This window comes from Oreochromis aureus, linkage group 14 (genome assembly GCF_013358895.1).
Source record: "Oreochromis aureus strain Israel breed Guangdong linkage group 14, ZZ_aureus, whole genome shotgun sequence".
Taxonomy (NCBI): Eukaryota; Metazoa; Chordata; class Actinopteri; order Cichliformes; family Cichlidae; genus Oreochromis; species Oreochromis aureus.
In genome coordinates this window covers 38,802,941-38,821,053 of record NC_052955.1, presented here as the reverse complement: position 1 = coordinate 38,821,053, position 18,113 = coordinate 38,802,941, and the positions used below count along the sequence as shown (strand labels likewise).

Sequence of the window (18,113 nt, the reverse complement as noted above, 5' to 3'; positions counted from 1 at the left end):
AATTCTACTTTGTACTTTGGTGTGGATGAATATATACTCATCACCAGGTGTAAGTAAGCTACCTCAAAGCAGGACCAGAATATTTAGAAAAACAAATGTGACATTTTCAGGCCATACATAATTCAGTATTTCTAAGGCAACATTTATAGCAGAATGATTAAAAATGCAAAATTTAAAGATTAGGAAGAACCTTCTCTTTGTTCACTGATAAAGTTTTTTTGGGGGGAAATATAGGCGTGCATAAGTCATTATCAGTATTTTTAAGCAACAATAAACTAGTTATGATTTTTTCCCACACCGAACCAAACAAAATGTTGCCAATAAAAATTTAGGACCATATGAGATTTTAGTTCACTTCTTTTATTTCCTGGTCAGCTGTGTGCTGAAGGATCAACATTTTCTCGAGATGGCTCTCTCTTCTTTTTCTTCTCAGCCACTGATAATGGCTAAAAGTTGTGTAAAGCGCTTTGAGTGCTCAGATGAGTAGAAAAGCGCTATATAAGAACCAGTCCATTTACCATTTAAAATGACTCGTAATTGCTAAAAGGTGTTATCATTCTTATTCCTAAGAATTCTTTTAACCAGTCCATTTTTGTGGAGCATCTGAACAGATAAAAGACACTAGGTGTTTAATGCAGGAAAAGAAAAAAATGGGTTGGGGTAGAGGTTAACTCCCTCCAGACCTATACCTCTTTTTGTAAAATAGTAGGTGTTTGTAGACTATGCTGCCCAACATTAATAAAAAAGTAGAAAAAAATGCTCTGACTTAAACACATCCTTCTTTCTTTGATAAGAGGAGGAAGTGTAAAGACCAGTGAGGTGGCAAAACAAACAGCTCATCAGCAGAGGTCAGCTTATCAGATTTTGCTACACGACTGTGTATCACCCACTGGCTGAGTACTGAGCCAGGGAAATGAGGCTCAGCGATCAAGCAACCCGCTCCATTGATTAACAGCGTTTTCTCATTTCTGGCCAAGAAGCTGGCTTCCCCCAACATGTGTCATTTGTTTGAGAAGAAACGAGGCCCAGTGCCATGTGTTTGTGTGCTTATGCTACATTCGCTCCAAGGAGAGGATACACTTCCAGCTGAGCCACTCTACATTTAAAACTAACAGCCAAATGCTTCTCATATGGGGAGTGCCCCCCCCCTAAAAAAAGAGAAAAAAAAAACCTCAGAGAATCTCAGTGTTTGTCTGCTGGGCCAGATCCCCTGTTGTACTCTAAAGTAAACCATTTTGTACCCCCATGCCATCCTCTAAGTATTAAAGCCCCCCAGCACACACAAACACACATGCTGTCACTACTGTCACCCACCTCCTTCCCATCACCCTCTCTCATCACACACATGCACAAAAAGTGCACTTATTTTGGCTCCCAGTGGGTGTGTAGGCTATTCAAATGTCCTGACTCAGAGATTTAAAATGTCATTTAAAACCCATTCACTGCTGTTAAGGCTTATTTTATTTTTCCAGTATTAGCCTACAAGGTCAGTTTGCACCAACAGCTGATGAGCGATCAATAGGAGATTTGAATTTAAAGAGCTCTGGCCCTGGGGGCGGTCAGTCGCCGGTGCGTGGAGCTACTACGGTGGGGGGGTGGACTGGGGGGGAGGGGTAGTTCTAAGCGCAGGGGCTCAACAGAGACCTATATCCTTCCACACACCCTCTACCTCCACCTTCCACTACACCTCCCCAAGCTTGGTTAACTCTCAAGACCATGATTAATTCATGGTGGATTACAGTCTGGAGGCAGGGAGGAAAACTGGGATTGCATACAGTCCTAACTGCACAGGCTGGGGTTAGGGAGATAAAGGTTTCCCCAGATTCACACCACAATCCCACCGCCTGACTCGCTTCCGTACAAGTATGAAAATTTTTCCATTTTTCCTGCAAAGACATCACGCCTCGGTGTTTGGGCTTCTTGATTATTACTGCAGCTATGTTCGCCGAAATAAGTTGGGAGATGTCCTTCCCAGCCGCCAGACCGCACTGAAAGAACAGAAACCTACAGGGAATAATAATACTGGAGCCAGCTAAGAAAAGCATAACAAGCACGAGAGCCACGGCCACAGCAATTTCATCATTGTCCTTCACAGTAGCACAGCTAACTGCTCGTGATTAGCTGACGACCTCGAGTAACTGAATAGAAGAATGTGAGGCTGGAGCCAAAGCAGCTGGAAGGAGAAACTGCATCAGCATGAGGAGTGTATTCACTCCCCCTTGTGTTCGCTGCAGCAAACTGGTCCACTGAATTCCTCCGTTGCTGGGAGAAAAAGTAAAATCAGCAAAAAAGTTTTTTTTGTTGTTGTTCTGTTTGTCTAAGAGTTTAGGGTCTGTTGCAACACTATTATAGTTATTCAGAATTAACCAATCTGTATCAGTGTCTGCAATTAAGGACAGTTCAAGAAACTGGACAAAAGCTTGTCTGTAATGTACTTTCAATACTTTGTGAAACACAATGCACTGTAATGTTGGGCATACTTTAAGATAAAAAAAATGACGTATATTTTCTAGTTTATTACAAACACATTTGTCAACATGTGGTATTTATACAGTGAATGGTCTAATATGCACTGGAGGTCACATAAGCTTAGGTTTATTGGAACAATAAAAGACATACCATGAGGGCTTGATATTCAAAGAGATGTAGCAGCTGCTTGCCGCATATTTGATCATCAGTTTTTAATAGATTGGATTTTTCTTCTTTAAAGACACAAAAATAAAACCTAAGTATATTAACAGTTTTATGAATGTATCGTCAGCAGACTAAAAAAATTAAGAATTCAATTACTCCTTTTAACACTTACATTTTGTCTCAATACGTTCTGCGATGATGGTGCAAAGCACTTTAACAATATTTGTGCTATTTTTTTTTATTTGTCAAATGTCTACTTTACTCGTGTTTTTATTTTTTTAACCTTTTTTGTAAACAACATCTCGTACAAACTAGCACAGTGAACCACAACCCCAGCAAATGTGTTTTTATCTCCATACAATATAAATGAAATCAATACAAAAGTTTGGTTGGTTGCTTGGAACATTTTTATATGGATTGAGAGGTTCTAAAACGTGGTTTTCGAGACTTCTGGACTCCTGAATTGAATAGATTACGTAAACAGTTGACTGTTCTAAGTCCCATTTAGAACCCCAGTAGAAGATTTTTAGAAGGTAGACTTCATCTCACCATTTCAAGTTCACTTCCATTTTTAATAAAGGGCTTGCAATCCATAGGGAGTCTTTTACTGGTTTGCCTTTTGAAGGCAGCCTTCTTCAGATTTGGTTGAAATTCTGAAACCGAAACAAACAAATAGTCCGGGCAGAGGAGAAAACTGTCATTTCTTCTGGCCTCCAGAAACATATTGTGAAAAAGGTTAAGTGTCAATATGGCAGAGCCTTGAGAGGCAAGAGGTCTGAGGAGCTTCTGAATAAATACAAGGGACGCGTCTAGTTCCTCGCACATAGTCTGAATGCCGCTCAGCCTTCCTACTGTGCCAGGTCAGCACACAACCAACCCTTAGCCCCTTTATTCTCTCTCTGTAAAGCTATTGAAGTCTTTGACAGTAGCTAAGGATGTTTTCATGTTTAGGACATATTACAGGAGATTTTGAAAAGGTTTTTTTTCTTCCTTTTTTTTAAGTGTTAGGGGGACTGGGGGATTGGTCGCTCTGCCGTGCCACTGACCGGAATCAGGAGGGGTAAGAAGATGTCTCAGTCCAGTTTTTGGATGCAGGCTGGGTAGGGGTAGGAGTTGAAAGAAGCAATCAAAACACCCGAACGTAATACTGCAGTGTTTTTGGGCATGGTTTTTATGCTAAATATGGTCTCCTGTCAAAAGAACAACAAATGGGAAAATAAATAAATAAATAAGTATGAAATCACCAAAAAAGAGGAGAAAAAATAGTTTATGGTACTGCCCTAACCCAGTCATTATCCGTGTCCCTGTTCTGGACTCAGTCCCCCAACACTTCCAGATCTCACGACCCTTCATTACCGAATCTCTGGCCAGCAAAGTCCGCTCCCTTGCAAAGCTACCACACAGTGCCCTCGTTCATTTCTGAGGGCGGGTGAGACAGATGGTTATTGTATCCGCTCCCGTTCAGTGACAGCGAGGTAAAAGGAGGACTAGGGCCGAACACTTCTGACGAGATGCTGTGCAGGGGCCCTGGGATGCCGGGTTCTGGGCTGGGAGAATCCCCTGGGTGGTGGGACATGATATCGGAGAAACGTTGCACCTCAGTGGAGGGATGGTGGCCCGGGAGCGGGTGGTCCATACCTCCAAGGGGGTTGCCTGTGGGGCCTGAGGATGGCACAAAGGGGAGATCAACTGGGGTCTGGGCCTGTGATGATGGTGGCCCCTGAGGGAAAAAGTCATAGTTCCCTGCCGGACCATAGTATTCACTTTGATAATCTGCAGATACAAGAGAAGTAGAAAAAAAATATCACCATTAGCTCAAACTGAGAACAATGGGTTTGCAGAAGTAATTCCAGGGATGTTGAGGAATTCATTGAATATATATACATAGCTTGATTTGTGTTAGAGAAAAAGAGACCTTCGCTGTGCTACATTAGTCACAGAGCACGTTACACTTAAATCAAAACTGCAATTGGGTGGGGAGAACAACGTGGCCACAAAATTAATTAAAATGGGGGCCATTTCATCAGCGATTCTACCTACTGAGACCAATTTTTTCAGCTCAGCAGAATATTATTAGACTTTTTGCTTCAGCAGGAAGGACAAAGGCCCAGACACAAATGGAATTCTCTGAAAATTAACAGATATTTCAAAGCATTTGATGAAATATTGCCACGTTGGTATGAAATCACTCAGGTGTAAACTAACTTCACTTGACGTGAATTCCATACTTAGCCATTTCTTAAAGGCTGTGGATGAGATGACCCAAACTAAAATATGAATAGCCTCTTTTGTTTACTTTTGAATACATCCAAAATAACAGTAAGTAAGAAAACTACATCATTTTCACTGCTTGTTCATACATTTTATTTTTAACATTATTTTATTACATTACTCATTTGACATTTAATATTGTGTGAAAACAACTAAGACGATTAAATGTGGATACATTTTCTCTCCTCACTGGTTGTCTTTAAAAAGTGGCATAGACCTAAATAATTCCCCGGGAATAGGATAATGACATATAAGACAAAACACTGATAAGAAATGACCGGCTTGTAGGAAATAAGAGATGATGCAAATAAGATTTTTAACAATTCACGCCGCACAATGTTTAGCGAACACATTATCGTCAGAACCAAGTTGAAATTTAACGTGTCAAAAAAGATAAAATATTGAGTAACCATACCTCCATAGTAGGAGAAGGGTCCGTTGGGGATGAGCTCCCCAGGCTCCAACCGGTCACCCAGCGCCCTCATTCGCCTCGGGCTCCGGAAAAACGCGTGCCTCCGGGCCCCCAGTGCGCTCAGCTGCTTCATCCGCCTCTCTTTGGAACGTCGGTTCTGGAACCAGACCTGAACAAACGCAACCACACACACGCGTACGTGTGTATCACATCATGTGGCCCAGAAAACATGCAATAGACTGCTGACGCCATTTCGATTGCACGTCAATATTCTACGGCGAAAGACGAGAGGAGAGGCAGAAATGGAGATTATTGAAGGGGGTGGCCGGGGGGGTTAGAGCTGCTATTCTATGAATAAATATCTAAACAAACAATGGTTTGCTTGTTTTTCCTGAACATGCAAACAAACGTCGGCATTTAAATGTATCCTCATTGAAAGGAAAGTGTAATTAGGTATCATGTTTACCTTGGCACCTACTCCGCTGTCTTCTTATTAGAGTCAATAACCGCGCTGTATGCGGCGAGCGTGTTGAGCCAGTGCGTTAAATTCGCAAGGCTCTGCGGCGAAGAGGACTGCGCCCAATTATCGTTTAAGGAGCGACAGTCCCATCTAACCTCCCTAATGATCTTTTAACCCTCCATTTACTCCGACTGAAGGCTGCAGCAGCGGGGGTTTAAAATCTCCAATTAATACTTAATAGGCGGGTTGTTACCAATATATTACCGGACTCTTGGAGGTTATCATTTCCTAATCTATAGGCCGGCTTCCTTTAATTATGCTCTCCCCTTTCCTCGCTCAAGCGCACACACATTAAATAGCACCATCTCCCCGCTTCCACTTTTTCGGTATTACTCTATGTTAAAGCATTTTGCCTTTTTTTTTAAAAAAACAAACAAGCAAACAAACAAAAATGTAGTCCCATAGTTTAAAAAATGACGTGAAATATCTACTTTGCAATAAATTTAGGGCTACGTTTGTGTGATTTTGGCGCGTAAATATAATTTAAGACATTTTATTATAAGGTATTTACAATTCTTGTGTCACACAATAGACTTTGAAAATAAACCATAATTTATAATAATATCAGTTGGGATTATCAATAATAATAATAATAATAATAATAATAATAATAATAATAATAATAATAATAGTACTAACAACGTACAGTTGATCGTGTGTGTCGCTTGTTGTTTAACTTGGCCTTCTGTAACTCAAGCTTGTTGTGAGGATACAATCTGAAGACCCTTGAAACAGATTTGTGCCTTTCCACTTGGCTGAAAATGCTCACAGCGTGGCTAAATGTGGTCGCAAAACGTGATGGCAGCGCTGTGCCAGGACTCCCAGCGCTCCCAGCGCTCCCAGCACCTCGGCGCCAGTTGGCGACTTTGCCCCGTCGTGCGCGCCAAGAATCAAAAATACCCATATAAATTACCCATTTCCAAATCAACCTCGTCCATCGGCCAATCTTTGGCTTAATGAATTCGATGTGACCGCGCAGTTTGAAGGGAAGAGGCCTCGTTTAAAGAGGGGTGAAGGATAGGAGAGGGGAGGCTTGGGGAGGTGGAGCCTCCCTGATGGGATGAGGGCCTGCTCGGTCATGGCAGTCTGGCAGCTTGGCTGGTACATTTTTCCATAAAATATAAGCTGTTACATCACACCTTTTAATGGGTGCGTAACACCCTATAAAACGGGAAAAGGCGCGAGCCCACCTCCTCAACCCCTGGGTGTCCCCTGAATCTATTTCCATAATATTTGAAAGCATCACACTGCACGATTTAGATGATTTACTACAGAATCGTGTTTAAATCACCGGGGACCACGAAAGTTATGATACTACATCAAGGATTGCATTAGGAGGCCGCATGGACCACATATTTAGAAACACGCATTTGATAAAATAATGATAATAAAAATAATGGTCTATATAGACTTAGTGGTGTGTGAATGAATTTAGGCTGAAGCAGAGCTCCTGCTCGGGTGCAGCTGTTTCTTTACCTGGATGACCCTCATGTTGAGGCCCGTCTCCTGGGCCAGCTGCTCCCTGATGTGCCTGGTGGGTTTTGGAGTGGCGGCAAAGGCTGCTTTCAGTGTCTCCAGCTGTTTGGCCTTGATGGTGGTCCGTGGGCCACGCCGCTTCCCTCCCAGGTTCTGGTCGTCGTTCTCGTTGTTAACGGTCTCCTTGTCGGACAGCGTGGCTATCTCTGTGTCCTTTAGGACCACGTCATCCTGTAGCTGGTCTTGAGAGTCTGGTGATAAACTCGGGTCGCTGCATGCCGTTACTGCAGAAACGACATCTAAATATTAGAATAATAGTCACACAGCAGGGTTATCACAGCAGTGAAGCGCCAGAGTCTCTAAAAGTACATTTAACTCGGTGGATTATCACTACTGACAAAGTGCAAACAGACGCTAACACTGCTAACTAGAAGTGATATTTCGGAATTATCGTTTTGTAGTGATGTTGTTTTGTGCTGAGATTAATTCGGGCCTTACTTGTAACATACAACAATTTGTTTTACAAAATGAAAACTTTTACCAACAGCAGAATTTATGTATGCGAAGGAGGCCTAAATATCAAGTAAAGAATGCACAGTCTTAATTAGAAAGAAGTAAGGACAGAAAAAGAAAGCCAAGTCTGACATTATGAAAATAAAACAGCACAGCTACATATCAGGCCAAAAGAACCATCATCTGAACTGAAAAGAAAATATTTCGCGCTTCTAAACCATCGTGCGCTGTGCCTTTTGTTCAAATCTTCTCCGCCTTAGTTCTAGTCATTGAAATGATGAAGCCACTGTGAGGTTGAAAACATCAAGTTCATCTTTTTTTTTTTTTTTTTTTTTAAATATCATTATTATTATTATTTAACTCGCCCTGCATGCACACACTCACACAACACACTTGCAGGACTGTCTGCATACCTGAGAGGAGGTTGGTGTCTTTTACACTGGTGTTGTTTAGGTAATCGTCTTTGCAAACGAATTTGTTCTCGTCTATGATGTAGAGCTCCTCGCCGGTGGAGAGCTGCTTGTTGCACATCATGCAGGTGAAGCAGTTAAGGTGAAACACTTTGCTCCGGGCCCTGCGGACCAGGTCGTTAGGAGAGATGCCCTGCGAGCAACCGCCACACTTGGTGCCGAACCGCCTGCGGAGGATGGAGGTGGTTACTCCTGCTATCAAGGATGTTCTGCATTTTTAATTTATTTTTTATTAATGTATTTGCTTTAAAGAGACAATGATCTAAACATTTACCAAGGAAAAACACCAAAGTGGTGGGGCCGACTTATATAACGGACACACAAATAAGCATTCAAAGTAAACAGTTATAATTGTGTCTTAAAAATACAAATCATCTATTTCTGTCTTGTTCTCTCTCATATATATCTTTGTATGATATACATATTTTATTATTAATCCATCCTATTAAATATCAACGTAATTTAAGGAATGAAATCGAGTCATAAATATTGTTAAATGTGACATTTTAATTCCATCATTATTTTAACGGATCAAAATAATGAAGATTCATACAGAGATAGTTTTTTTTATTTTATTTTGGGATATTTCTATATCACATGCTATGATGATGATGATAATAATAATAATAATAATAATAATAATAATAATAATAATAATAATAAATACTATTACTACTAATAATAATAATAAATTGTGCTATAACTTTACTTTTAATTCTTTTTGTAAAAGAAAATGCTGACCAGTAGCTTTGCCTCTTTAAAAAAAAATAAAAATAAAATAAGATAAAGCGAACAAACAAACAAACGCGAACCCCACTCTGCATTAACCTTTGCACAAATTTCATTTCATCTGTTACATTTTTACCTGTATTTTACATTTTGCATCTTTTTTTGTGTGTCTTTGCAAATACGTATTTTAAATGTCGACCTTCAGTAAATAAACCAGTTTGACGTGTCTTTAAAAACTAGGTTGGTTTTTGGCTCATACATTATCACCCTGCCATCGACTTCACTGTTAAACAATGTTTGCTGAGTGGCGTGCAGTGCTTGTTGACTGCACGTCTGTGATTGCATCGTCTGCGGACCTGATCTTTTCAACTAGTTTACTATTCAAATCCACTTATCACGTCCTCCTCAGCCAGACTGAGCAAACACACCGGGCAGCGGCTTCTCTAGCGCCGGTTTGATGCTCTAAGCTCCCACGACTGCCAACAAGCTGTAAAAAAAACCAACAAAAAAACCCCTTCAAGTGTGATTTCCTCGATTTCCTAACAAACCCTCCCCCTGCTGAGACTGAGCGCACACGCGTTTAATGTTGCTGCTCCTCTTTTGTTGCTGTTTTTGCATAAGAATCTGAGTTAACAAGCTTTCAATTACTTACTGCTAATCAAAAGACGGGACTGGTCGTTTTATTCGTTTATTTAGAGAATTCAAAAGGGCTTTCTCTTTGTTACCAAACCAGATGTTCTGTCATTTTTGTTTGTGTTTATCTTTTAGGTTTTCTTGACTTATAATTGAGCAGATTTTAACTGTAAAAGCAGTCTGAGCCACGAAGAAATATTTTCCTTTTTTTGTGGTGAGCTACAATTAATAGACCATATTTTGAAATTGTAAATAACGCGGAAGATACAGCGAAGGTGTTTCCACTAAATTTGCGGTGGACTGAGGGCGTTTGCAGATTAATCTAATGTTTGTAGGGTTTCTTATATAGTTTGTCGTCTCACTGTATGCCATAACCACCTTTGGTCCTCCTTTTGATAATATATAAATATCTTTATATAATTTCCTTCATGGTTTGGTCTGTTTACCTGCTGCTTCTTATCCGTATACAAAAGAAAAGTAAAAGAGCGAAGGAGTACAAAAACATTACTTTTCAAAGGTTTTCTGCCATCTTCATCGAGCTTACCTAAAGAAATCGTTTTTGCAGTATAGTCTCCCTTCTCGAGAAAAACATTTCTCTGTCAAATTGCATTTGCACTCGCAGCATTGCACGCACTTGACATGCCAGGCTCTGTCTAGCACGTTGAGCAGAAAGCGGTCCAGGATAGGCCTCTCGCAGCCGGCGCAATGGACCATGGCTTTGGCTGGGCAACAACCCCCCACAAACGAAGCAAACACACAAACCAAATCAACAGCACAGGCCGAGCATTGACCGAGTATCTGCTCTCTCCCTCCCCGATTCGCCTGGAGCTCCTGGGTCAAACGTGCGCAAGAGAAGCCAGTCGATCAGGTGTCACCACAGATTTCTCCCTGCATGCGTAAAAAAGACTCAGCGTCCCAAAAAGCAAAGAACCAGGAAGGGCTGGCGATCGCGTCCTTACTGGAGGAAAAGTCAAAAGGTTGAAAAAATAAGTCAGTCCTTTTATGGATCCGTGGCAAAATTCGACCAAGATGTTCAGCACAGGAAGCTGCCGATCGGCTCAGGCGAGAAGAGCGGAGCCGGTTTGGTTGTCCCGGTGACGCATCGGCCAAGGAGAAGAGCGTCGTATTGGAGCCAGTGCTGATAGAGGCTTCTAATAAAACGATTTTAGGGCAGAGCTGTCACACAAGAAGACACGCACGCCTACAAATAATTCAGAGTACTTTAACATGGCATCTTATCCACTGTTCAAAACCCGGTGAGAAACAAAATCACACAGCCAGAAGATGAAAGCGGAGTGTTTCCCTTCCTCTCTGTTGGATGATCCTGGATGTTTGGTTTGTGATAGGATGCTGGGACTCGCCGGTCGCTCCGGTTGTAATCAGTGTGCTGGGATGCCCCTCGGTCTCCAGTACCGTGCGTACGCAAGGATGCGCTGGATCTCCAGTACACTGTCTTGATCCTAAAGCTCCAACCCAGCCTTATTTCCAGCCTCCTGACGTCAGGCCGCAGCCGGACCAATCAGCGCTGTGCCATGGAAGCAACCATCAAGCCGCCCCATCATAACCCAGCGAGGACTCTGCCTGCTATTTATGCCACACACTCAAGATAGCAATTGTCAAGAATTTCCCTGCAAACTGTCATATGTTAGTGAATGTGTTTGGAGGAAGGAGCCGCGGCGGAGGCGAGCAGCACGGAGGGAGACACAACGTTTCCGCTGCTGAGCAAAGTGTCTTTTGGCCACGAGGAGACACATGAGGGACGAATCTGAGCAGGTAGAGACTATATAGTGGCGTCTTCTGAATAAAGAGGCTGGTGGCGCATATTGCATGGCGGTGGTTCCCTTGTTCATTGCTGTAAAGTTGTTGATGTGTGATTGTTTTATTATATAATAGCTAGAGGCGTCGTCATTTTAAAACAGAAAAAAATAGCTGTATGTTAAAATCTTAGCTGCCAGCCTTGCAATTGAACGCACCATGCATTAGGTAAATGTTTGATTACGCAGCGGGAAGCCGCACACTGCTGAGATCTTATTAAGCGATGACTGGGTTCAGGAGATGTGACGCTCTTCTGTCCTTAGCAGCAGCACATACACACCAGCCGCTTTCTCTCTGGTGTGACTGAGAGGAAGCGTGGAAGTGAAAGACGGAGAGGCTCTAAAGTTGACAGCTTGCTCTCTTCGCCAGTCGGGAGCTCGCGACCCAGACATTTCGGACGATTCATTAGGGACGTCCAATCCACTTTAAGTTCACCTTTAGTAAATAACACCACGAGCCTAAAAGCCGGCTGGATTATTAGCCCTCTTTTATCTGTTGTTGATTATTTACAAGCTTGGAGGATTTAACACTTTTTTCTTGCTCAATTAAATTAGCTTGTCTAGTTTAGGGAGGAGGGGGGCAAGCTCGTTGAATTAATGGATTTCGTCCCACTATCTGGCCAATATTTGCATTTGAAAGTAGTATTGAGTAATTAATCAGACACTGTTGTGTGACAATAATTTAATAAATTAATTTGCAGCAAGAAAACGATGCATTTGTCGTCGCTGTTAAAACAAAATCGTCTTAAAGTAAGTGCGCACTTTAAAGAAGAACAGATGACCCGGGGATACCCATTCATTCTGTAGCAACAGCCCGCCAGCACCTTTTACATATGGGCTGCTTCTCATGTAAAACACCCGCTCATTCACGTCCAGCTGCCTCCCTCCCGGCGTCTGGGGAGCGCCCCTTCAACAGGACATGTGTTACTGGCTTGAAGAAAGAGATAAGGCTTGGAAATACGCGCGCACACACGGCACCTTTTTTCACTCGTTTTCTTTTTTGTTTCCTTTCTTTTTCCTTTGTTTCGTTTCACCCGTTTCCACACTTGCCTCCTTATTGCGAAGCATCTTTCATGTTCCTTTTCTATCAGGGAGGACAGGGAGAGGCGGAGAGGTCAATAAGCTGCCTGACAACTGAGCGCTCCCTTTTCCAAAATCAACAACGGAAGTATTGCGTGTCCTTTTGGATTATAAAGCCGAATTCATTCTCCTTCTTCTTTTTTTCCCCACTAAAAACGTCCTGCAGAATCCAACAATAACCAAAGAAATCTCGCAGTCCCTGCACGCGCTATCACGACACAAACTTGTACCGTGTAAACAACAAAAGTTGTTATTTCCATGTGTTGAAGATGCTTTGATAGCCTGTCAGTAGGGATAATCTCTGCCTGATTTAGAATAATCCAGAGAGAGAGATTCAGCTCATCTCATGGAGGCAGATTAATCCACGAATAGAAGGAAATCAAAACATAGGCTATAGGCTTAAAAATATCTCAACTCCCCTCCGGGCAAAGACACTATTAAATGCAAAAATGGTTTTAACCTTACCACTGTAATCCTGTACTAGCAATAGATTTTTATTCTCACCCATATTTTCATTCTGATGCAGGCACAAGTTGTAAATTGGAATTTGTGGCACAGCCACTGCGCTCAAATCGAAGAAAACAAAATTTCTTCTTCCCTTTTTGACCCTTTTTCTCAGAAGGATTTGCTGACAGCAGGCCTGTTGCCAGAGTGAAAATTAAATACCCAAATTAATCAGTAATTTAACTTTTATTGTTTCTCGCTAAGAAGACTTTTATTTTGCTCACCTTAAATCATTTTCTTCCTCCAAAGTGTAATTCTGATCACTACAGGCCATGCTAGCCCTGCTAAGAAAGGGGATGTTCTTGTATCAGGGCCATAAGTGCTGTAAAGCAGCCCAGGAGATTTGGGGTTTATGAAGTGCGGACAAGTGAACTGGTACACTGCGAGATAATTAATCTGAGGTAATGAATGAGGCTGTGAAGATGCATGCAATCATTAATTCTAATCATGACACGTTTATTTGTCTCCCCTCTCTCCTCCAGGCTCAGTTTAGAGACACAATGTCACCACAACAATGTATGAGGGGCACGGCTAGAGGAAGGACTTTGGGAAAAAAAGGATAAATGCAGAAGCTCGAGCAGGTGATTAGATGGATTGTGGAAAAGGGGTAAAATATAAGACAGAGGCACCGGAAGATTCCCGAGAAGCCATGGCTGAGAAAGCCTGGTTATGCTTCCTTACAGCCGGGGGCCGGCAGGCTGCCGAGAAGGGGGCAGATTGACGGTGGACTCCGTTAATACCTAGAGAAATGTCACCCCCGACTGGAGCTTTGATCAACTGAGTGTACCGGGGAGGAGCAGGGAGGACGGTTCGATACAGTTCGCTGCTCTTTTCTTCTGTTTGCTGGCTCTCTGCAGGATTATTATTATTATTATTATTATTATTATTCAAAATAATTTGCAATCAGGTGCTGACATGCATAATTTATAATTAGATGCACTGATATCATATGAATGCGTTTATTTTATAATAAAAAGCTTCATTTCCGTTCAAACTGTCTGTCTTAAGATCATTTGTATAGTTTTTTATCTTTGGAAAATTCCACTTGAAGTGGAAGTCCACGAGAAATAAGACATTTTTTGCCAAGTAACTTAAGACAGAAATGTCTGTTAAATAAATGTAATGATAGAGTCCAAGTGAAAATTTTGTTTTGGTTTTTTGTTGAAATAGTAAAACGTGTTTCTGCTATTAAAAAACAAAAAACAACAACAAAAACGTGTTTCTGCTATTAAAAAACAAAAAACAACAACAAAAAACAGACGATCCAAAATTCATCACAGTTCACCAAAACCAGATAATGTATTTTGCTTACAAGCCCACAAAAGCATTTTTAACAGTGTCCAAAACGCGTGAGAGCCGTTTATTGGTTGCGCAAATTGTTTCAGCGCCCACAACTTTAGCGTCACGTTCAAGAACCGAGTCTGTATGGGAGGAGAGGATTGGGGTAGGGGAGGGGCACTTCCCTGTCCTGCCCAGTCTGTCAGTCATTCTTCTGGCATTATCACACACTGCCAGGACCAAAATTCCATCCATCCATCCATCCATCCATGCAAACGACCACGCGATGGTCATACAGCAGAAAAGGCCCAATGGCTAACATGAAAGAAGAAGCCATGTCTCCCTGCCCCCGCCCTCCCCCACCCCGAAACATATGCCGAGGTTGACTCGATGTGGATTACTGAGATTGAGCCAATAGCGCAACTCTAAGCAAACATTTTTCCAGACTTCTAAACTCCGGCCCGGGCATGTGCTGAGAGAAATCCAATGGGATTTATAGATCATCTCCCTACAGCTGTCCCTTCTCATCCCCGAACCCCACCTCCCTCCCCAAACACACACACACACACACACACACACACACACACACACACACACACACACACACACACACACACACACACACACACGCTAATATTCTGAGGCTCATGATTCCACATCCAAACCCATCTACATCTCCTGTTTTTGTGTGTGATCTTAGGAGTCAGTGAACTGGGTCTTGGGAGTCCAGAACAGTAATGCTATCTGGAACCCGGGTCAGCTAGAAACAAGGCCGCCACCAGAGTCCGGCTCGCTCCTCTAGGGGGCGAATTTAATCCGGGTAAAGAGAGGGTTTACAGTATTGCAGTTATTGTTTATATAATTCCAATTTATGGTTTTCAGAATATAACATCCAACATCTCGACCTCAGCATTACATCTATTATCTTACAACTGGTTAATTTGCAAATGTTACTTTTCGTTATTTATTTTTTACTATTTGTAATTTCCGTTTGACAGACAACAGTCCTGGATAAATAGAAAAAAGAATTAAAGATTAGCATATTGATTTTTTTTATGTCAGTGTAGTTAGGCAAGATTATAACTAATGTATATGAGAAATACATAAACGTGTGGAATATTAATTTTCTTCAGAAGTGTAATGTTTCTATGCCTCAAGTCATATGTGATCGAATTTTAAAGCCCGTATGAAAAATAACAGTCATGTAATTGTAGAGAAACGGTCTGGAGAAAAAATAAAAATAAAATAATGACAAGTATTCCTTCCCATGTCTAAACCAGGTGGGGTTAACTTCACCTTCACAGCCAATTAAATAATAATAATAATAATAATAATAATAATAATAATAATAATGATAATAATAATAGCGTACAACTGTCTTTTTTCAGAGATGAAAATTCTGCAGTCAGACTCGGTGAGAAATGGTTCTACATGAAGCCACTGGGAAGCAGGCGCTAAAGCAGTTCCACTAGTTTAGATTAATGGTACTCTGCGCTTATTCTGCAGTCGAGGTGAAAGGGCTGGGATCACTAATGATTATAATATAATGTGTGGCGATAACCACTCCCTTTGAGATATTATCGCCCGCTGGCCAATGCTCAGGGGACGAGCTGCATGGCTGCAGAGCGCCAGATAGCTGCTGCCGCTGTTGCAGCCACGGCAGCAGATTTCTGCGCTCTGAAATACAAAAAAAAAAAAAAAATGCCCGTAAGGATGGAGTGAGGGAGTACCGGATGCTGCTGATAAATCTACATTAAACTATAAAGAATAGCAGAGAGGCTTTCACTTTTCACATGTTGAAATTAAGGGTTTCTTTCTCTTTCTTTCACGGCTAAAACGTATGTTTTGCCTTTAAAACTCACATTACAGCTTTACAGATGTAAATAATAAAAAATTTTTAATACCAAACACTTAAACCTTTACTAGTACGAAAGAATGCTCGTTTAGTATTTTTTTTTTTTTGGGGGGGGGTAGCAGGTTTATCCCCAAATCATCAAAGAAATGGAAAACAATAAATGGCACGAATGAGTCTTGAAAAGTGATTTGATTTTTTTAAATGATGTATTTTTCTTTAACGACCAAACTCTTTTTCTTTCTCGGTTGCTGCAAGTGACAACGGGCTCACATGATTTATGCCCTATGGTGGATGACGCAATTTAAACTTTGACAGATCAGAAACAAACGTAGATCCTAGGACTAAATTAAAATTTCGCTTATTTAAAAGTATATGTGATTGTTGTTTTGCTACTTTTGCGTAACCTATATGTCGGTGATGACACAGAAGTTAAAATTCCGTGGTCTCCTTTATTCTAGTAATTATTTTTACAGGGAAAAACCTATAGCTTGTATCCACAGGCCGGAATAGATGGTGCAAATGCAGGAAAAATGTAGGAAAATCCCTTCTGTTTTCCCACCAAATCTTCTTCATCTAAAAAGATACACACCAATATTGAGGAATAATAGTCGGGCATATATGTACCTTTAAATTTACCCCTCAATGAAAAAAAAAAATCAAAATCAAACAAGAATCAAGCGCCCCCTGATTATTCTTTAATATGGAGGCGTACAAATTTCCAAATCCGATTGGACTTTAAATCTCTGCATAATTATCGACATTCACTGATCAATAACAAACAGCTCAGCCCTCAACAGCGTCCATGTAATAAAAAAAACGGGCTGTTCGAGAGGCACGGGGAGGAGAAGGAGGAATAAGAAGTGCAGTGAGTGATGCTCCTGTGTTGGACGCACGGCGGTCAGTCACGCGCTATCCATTTTCATTGGAGCTTTTGTGTACGCCAAAACCAGAGGCGCGCATAAGGTAAAGCCTGCTTCAAAGCCGCGGCTTTATTTTTATATCCAATAGATCAGCAGGCAGACAAAGCTTTATTTTCGCCAGGAGAGAGATATTTTACCTCCGCCTTACGGTTTTATGTTGGAGAGGTGTCAGCCGCTGGAAATGGATGGCTAATGCATAGGCAAAGTGCCGTTCGGCTCGGCATGCTACATGTCAGAAGGGGGGCTGCAGGGAAGGGCAACAGGGATTTAGGGCCCCTGGGGGCCCAGCACGGGGGACTAAGCACAGAGGTGGTAGTAGCTTCTGCCATCCACTTATGCTGCAGTTCCTAACATAGCTCAACACAGAAGCAGAAGTTAAAGACACACTTATAAATGACTTACTCCAGAAATTCACCACTGTGATAAAAACAGAAAGCACAAGGCATTTAAGTGCAACTTAAACCAATAAATGAGACAAGCTTCTCAGAATGCAAATGTACAGATTTATGTTAAATAAATCTGCACATTAAATATTAAATCTATATGCAATTTGTTTGAAAGTCATTGGAATTACAGATTCAAATTAAATGAATCTGGTTAGACAAAGTACATCCAGGTTCCATTTGGAATTTTCCTCTTCCATCAGAAACTCGTGTTGACATCACTGAATAAAAGCCCAATCGCAGATTTTCTCTTAGATTTTTGCATGAGTTTGCCGGCGAGGGCCTTTCCTCAGCGATCCAGGACTGGTCCCTGTATTCCTGGGGGCAAAGCCTTCCACACACACCCTCCTCAGTGCTCTACAATGAGAGCTCACACGAGACAGTAAAATTAGCAGCATGAGAAATGTGATGCGAATTCTTGGACTTTTTAATAAAATCCACAACTGGTCCCTTATGCTGCTCTAAGCAAACATCCCCACAGACACCCACTCACCTATTCAGACTAAACCATTTTTTCTCTATAGTATTGTGGGTAATACACATTTTAAATGCATTTGTTTA

The 18,113-nt window shown here is 41.5% G+C and overlaps 1 protein-coding gene across 1 annotated transcript; it reads right to left on the bottom strand.

Annotated features, from left to right (window-relative positions):
* Positions 1–2,530: 2,530 nt before the first annotated feature.
* lhx1a (LIM homeobox 1a) lies at positions 2,531–11,009 on the bottom strand. The gene is made up of 5 exons (XM_031743842.2): positions 10,203–11,009; positions 8,240–8,463; positions 7,314–7,597; positions 5,321–5,486; positions 2,531–4,407 (listed from the first exon to the last, which is right to left on the bottom strand). Exons 1-5 carry the CDS (start codon positions 10,370–10,372, stop codon positions 4,028–4,030), a joined length of 1,224 nt encoding a protein of 407 aa, XP_031599702.1. The 5' UTR covers positions 10,373–11,009; the 3' UTR covers positions 2,531–4,027.
* Positions 11,010–18,113: the final 7,104 nt, after the last annotated feature.

Bases quoted from the DNA above. Each gene is read 5' to 3' on its own strand.
- lhx1a (XM_031743842.2), bottom strand. From the start codon at position 10,372: ATGGTCCATTGCGCCGGCTGCGAGAGGCCTATCCTGGACCGCTTTCTG. The intron at 7,598-8,239 runs GTATGCAGACAG...TCGTTTCTGCAG, and splicing joins AGACACCAACCTCCTCTCAG to TAACGGCATGCAGCGACCCG. The intron at 5,487-7,313 runs GTAAAGAAACAG...GCGTTTGTTCAG, and splicing joins TCAACATGAGGGTCATCCAG to GTCTGGTTCCAGAACCGACG.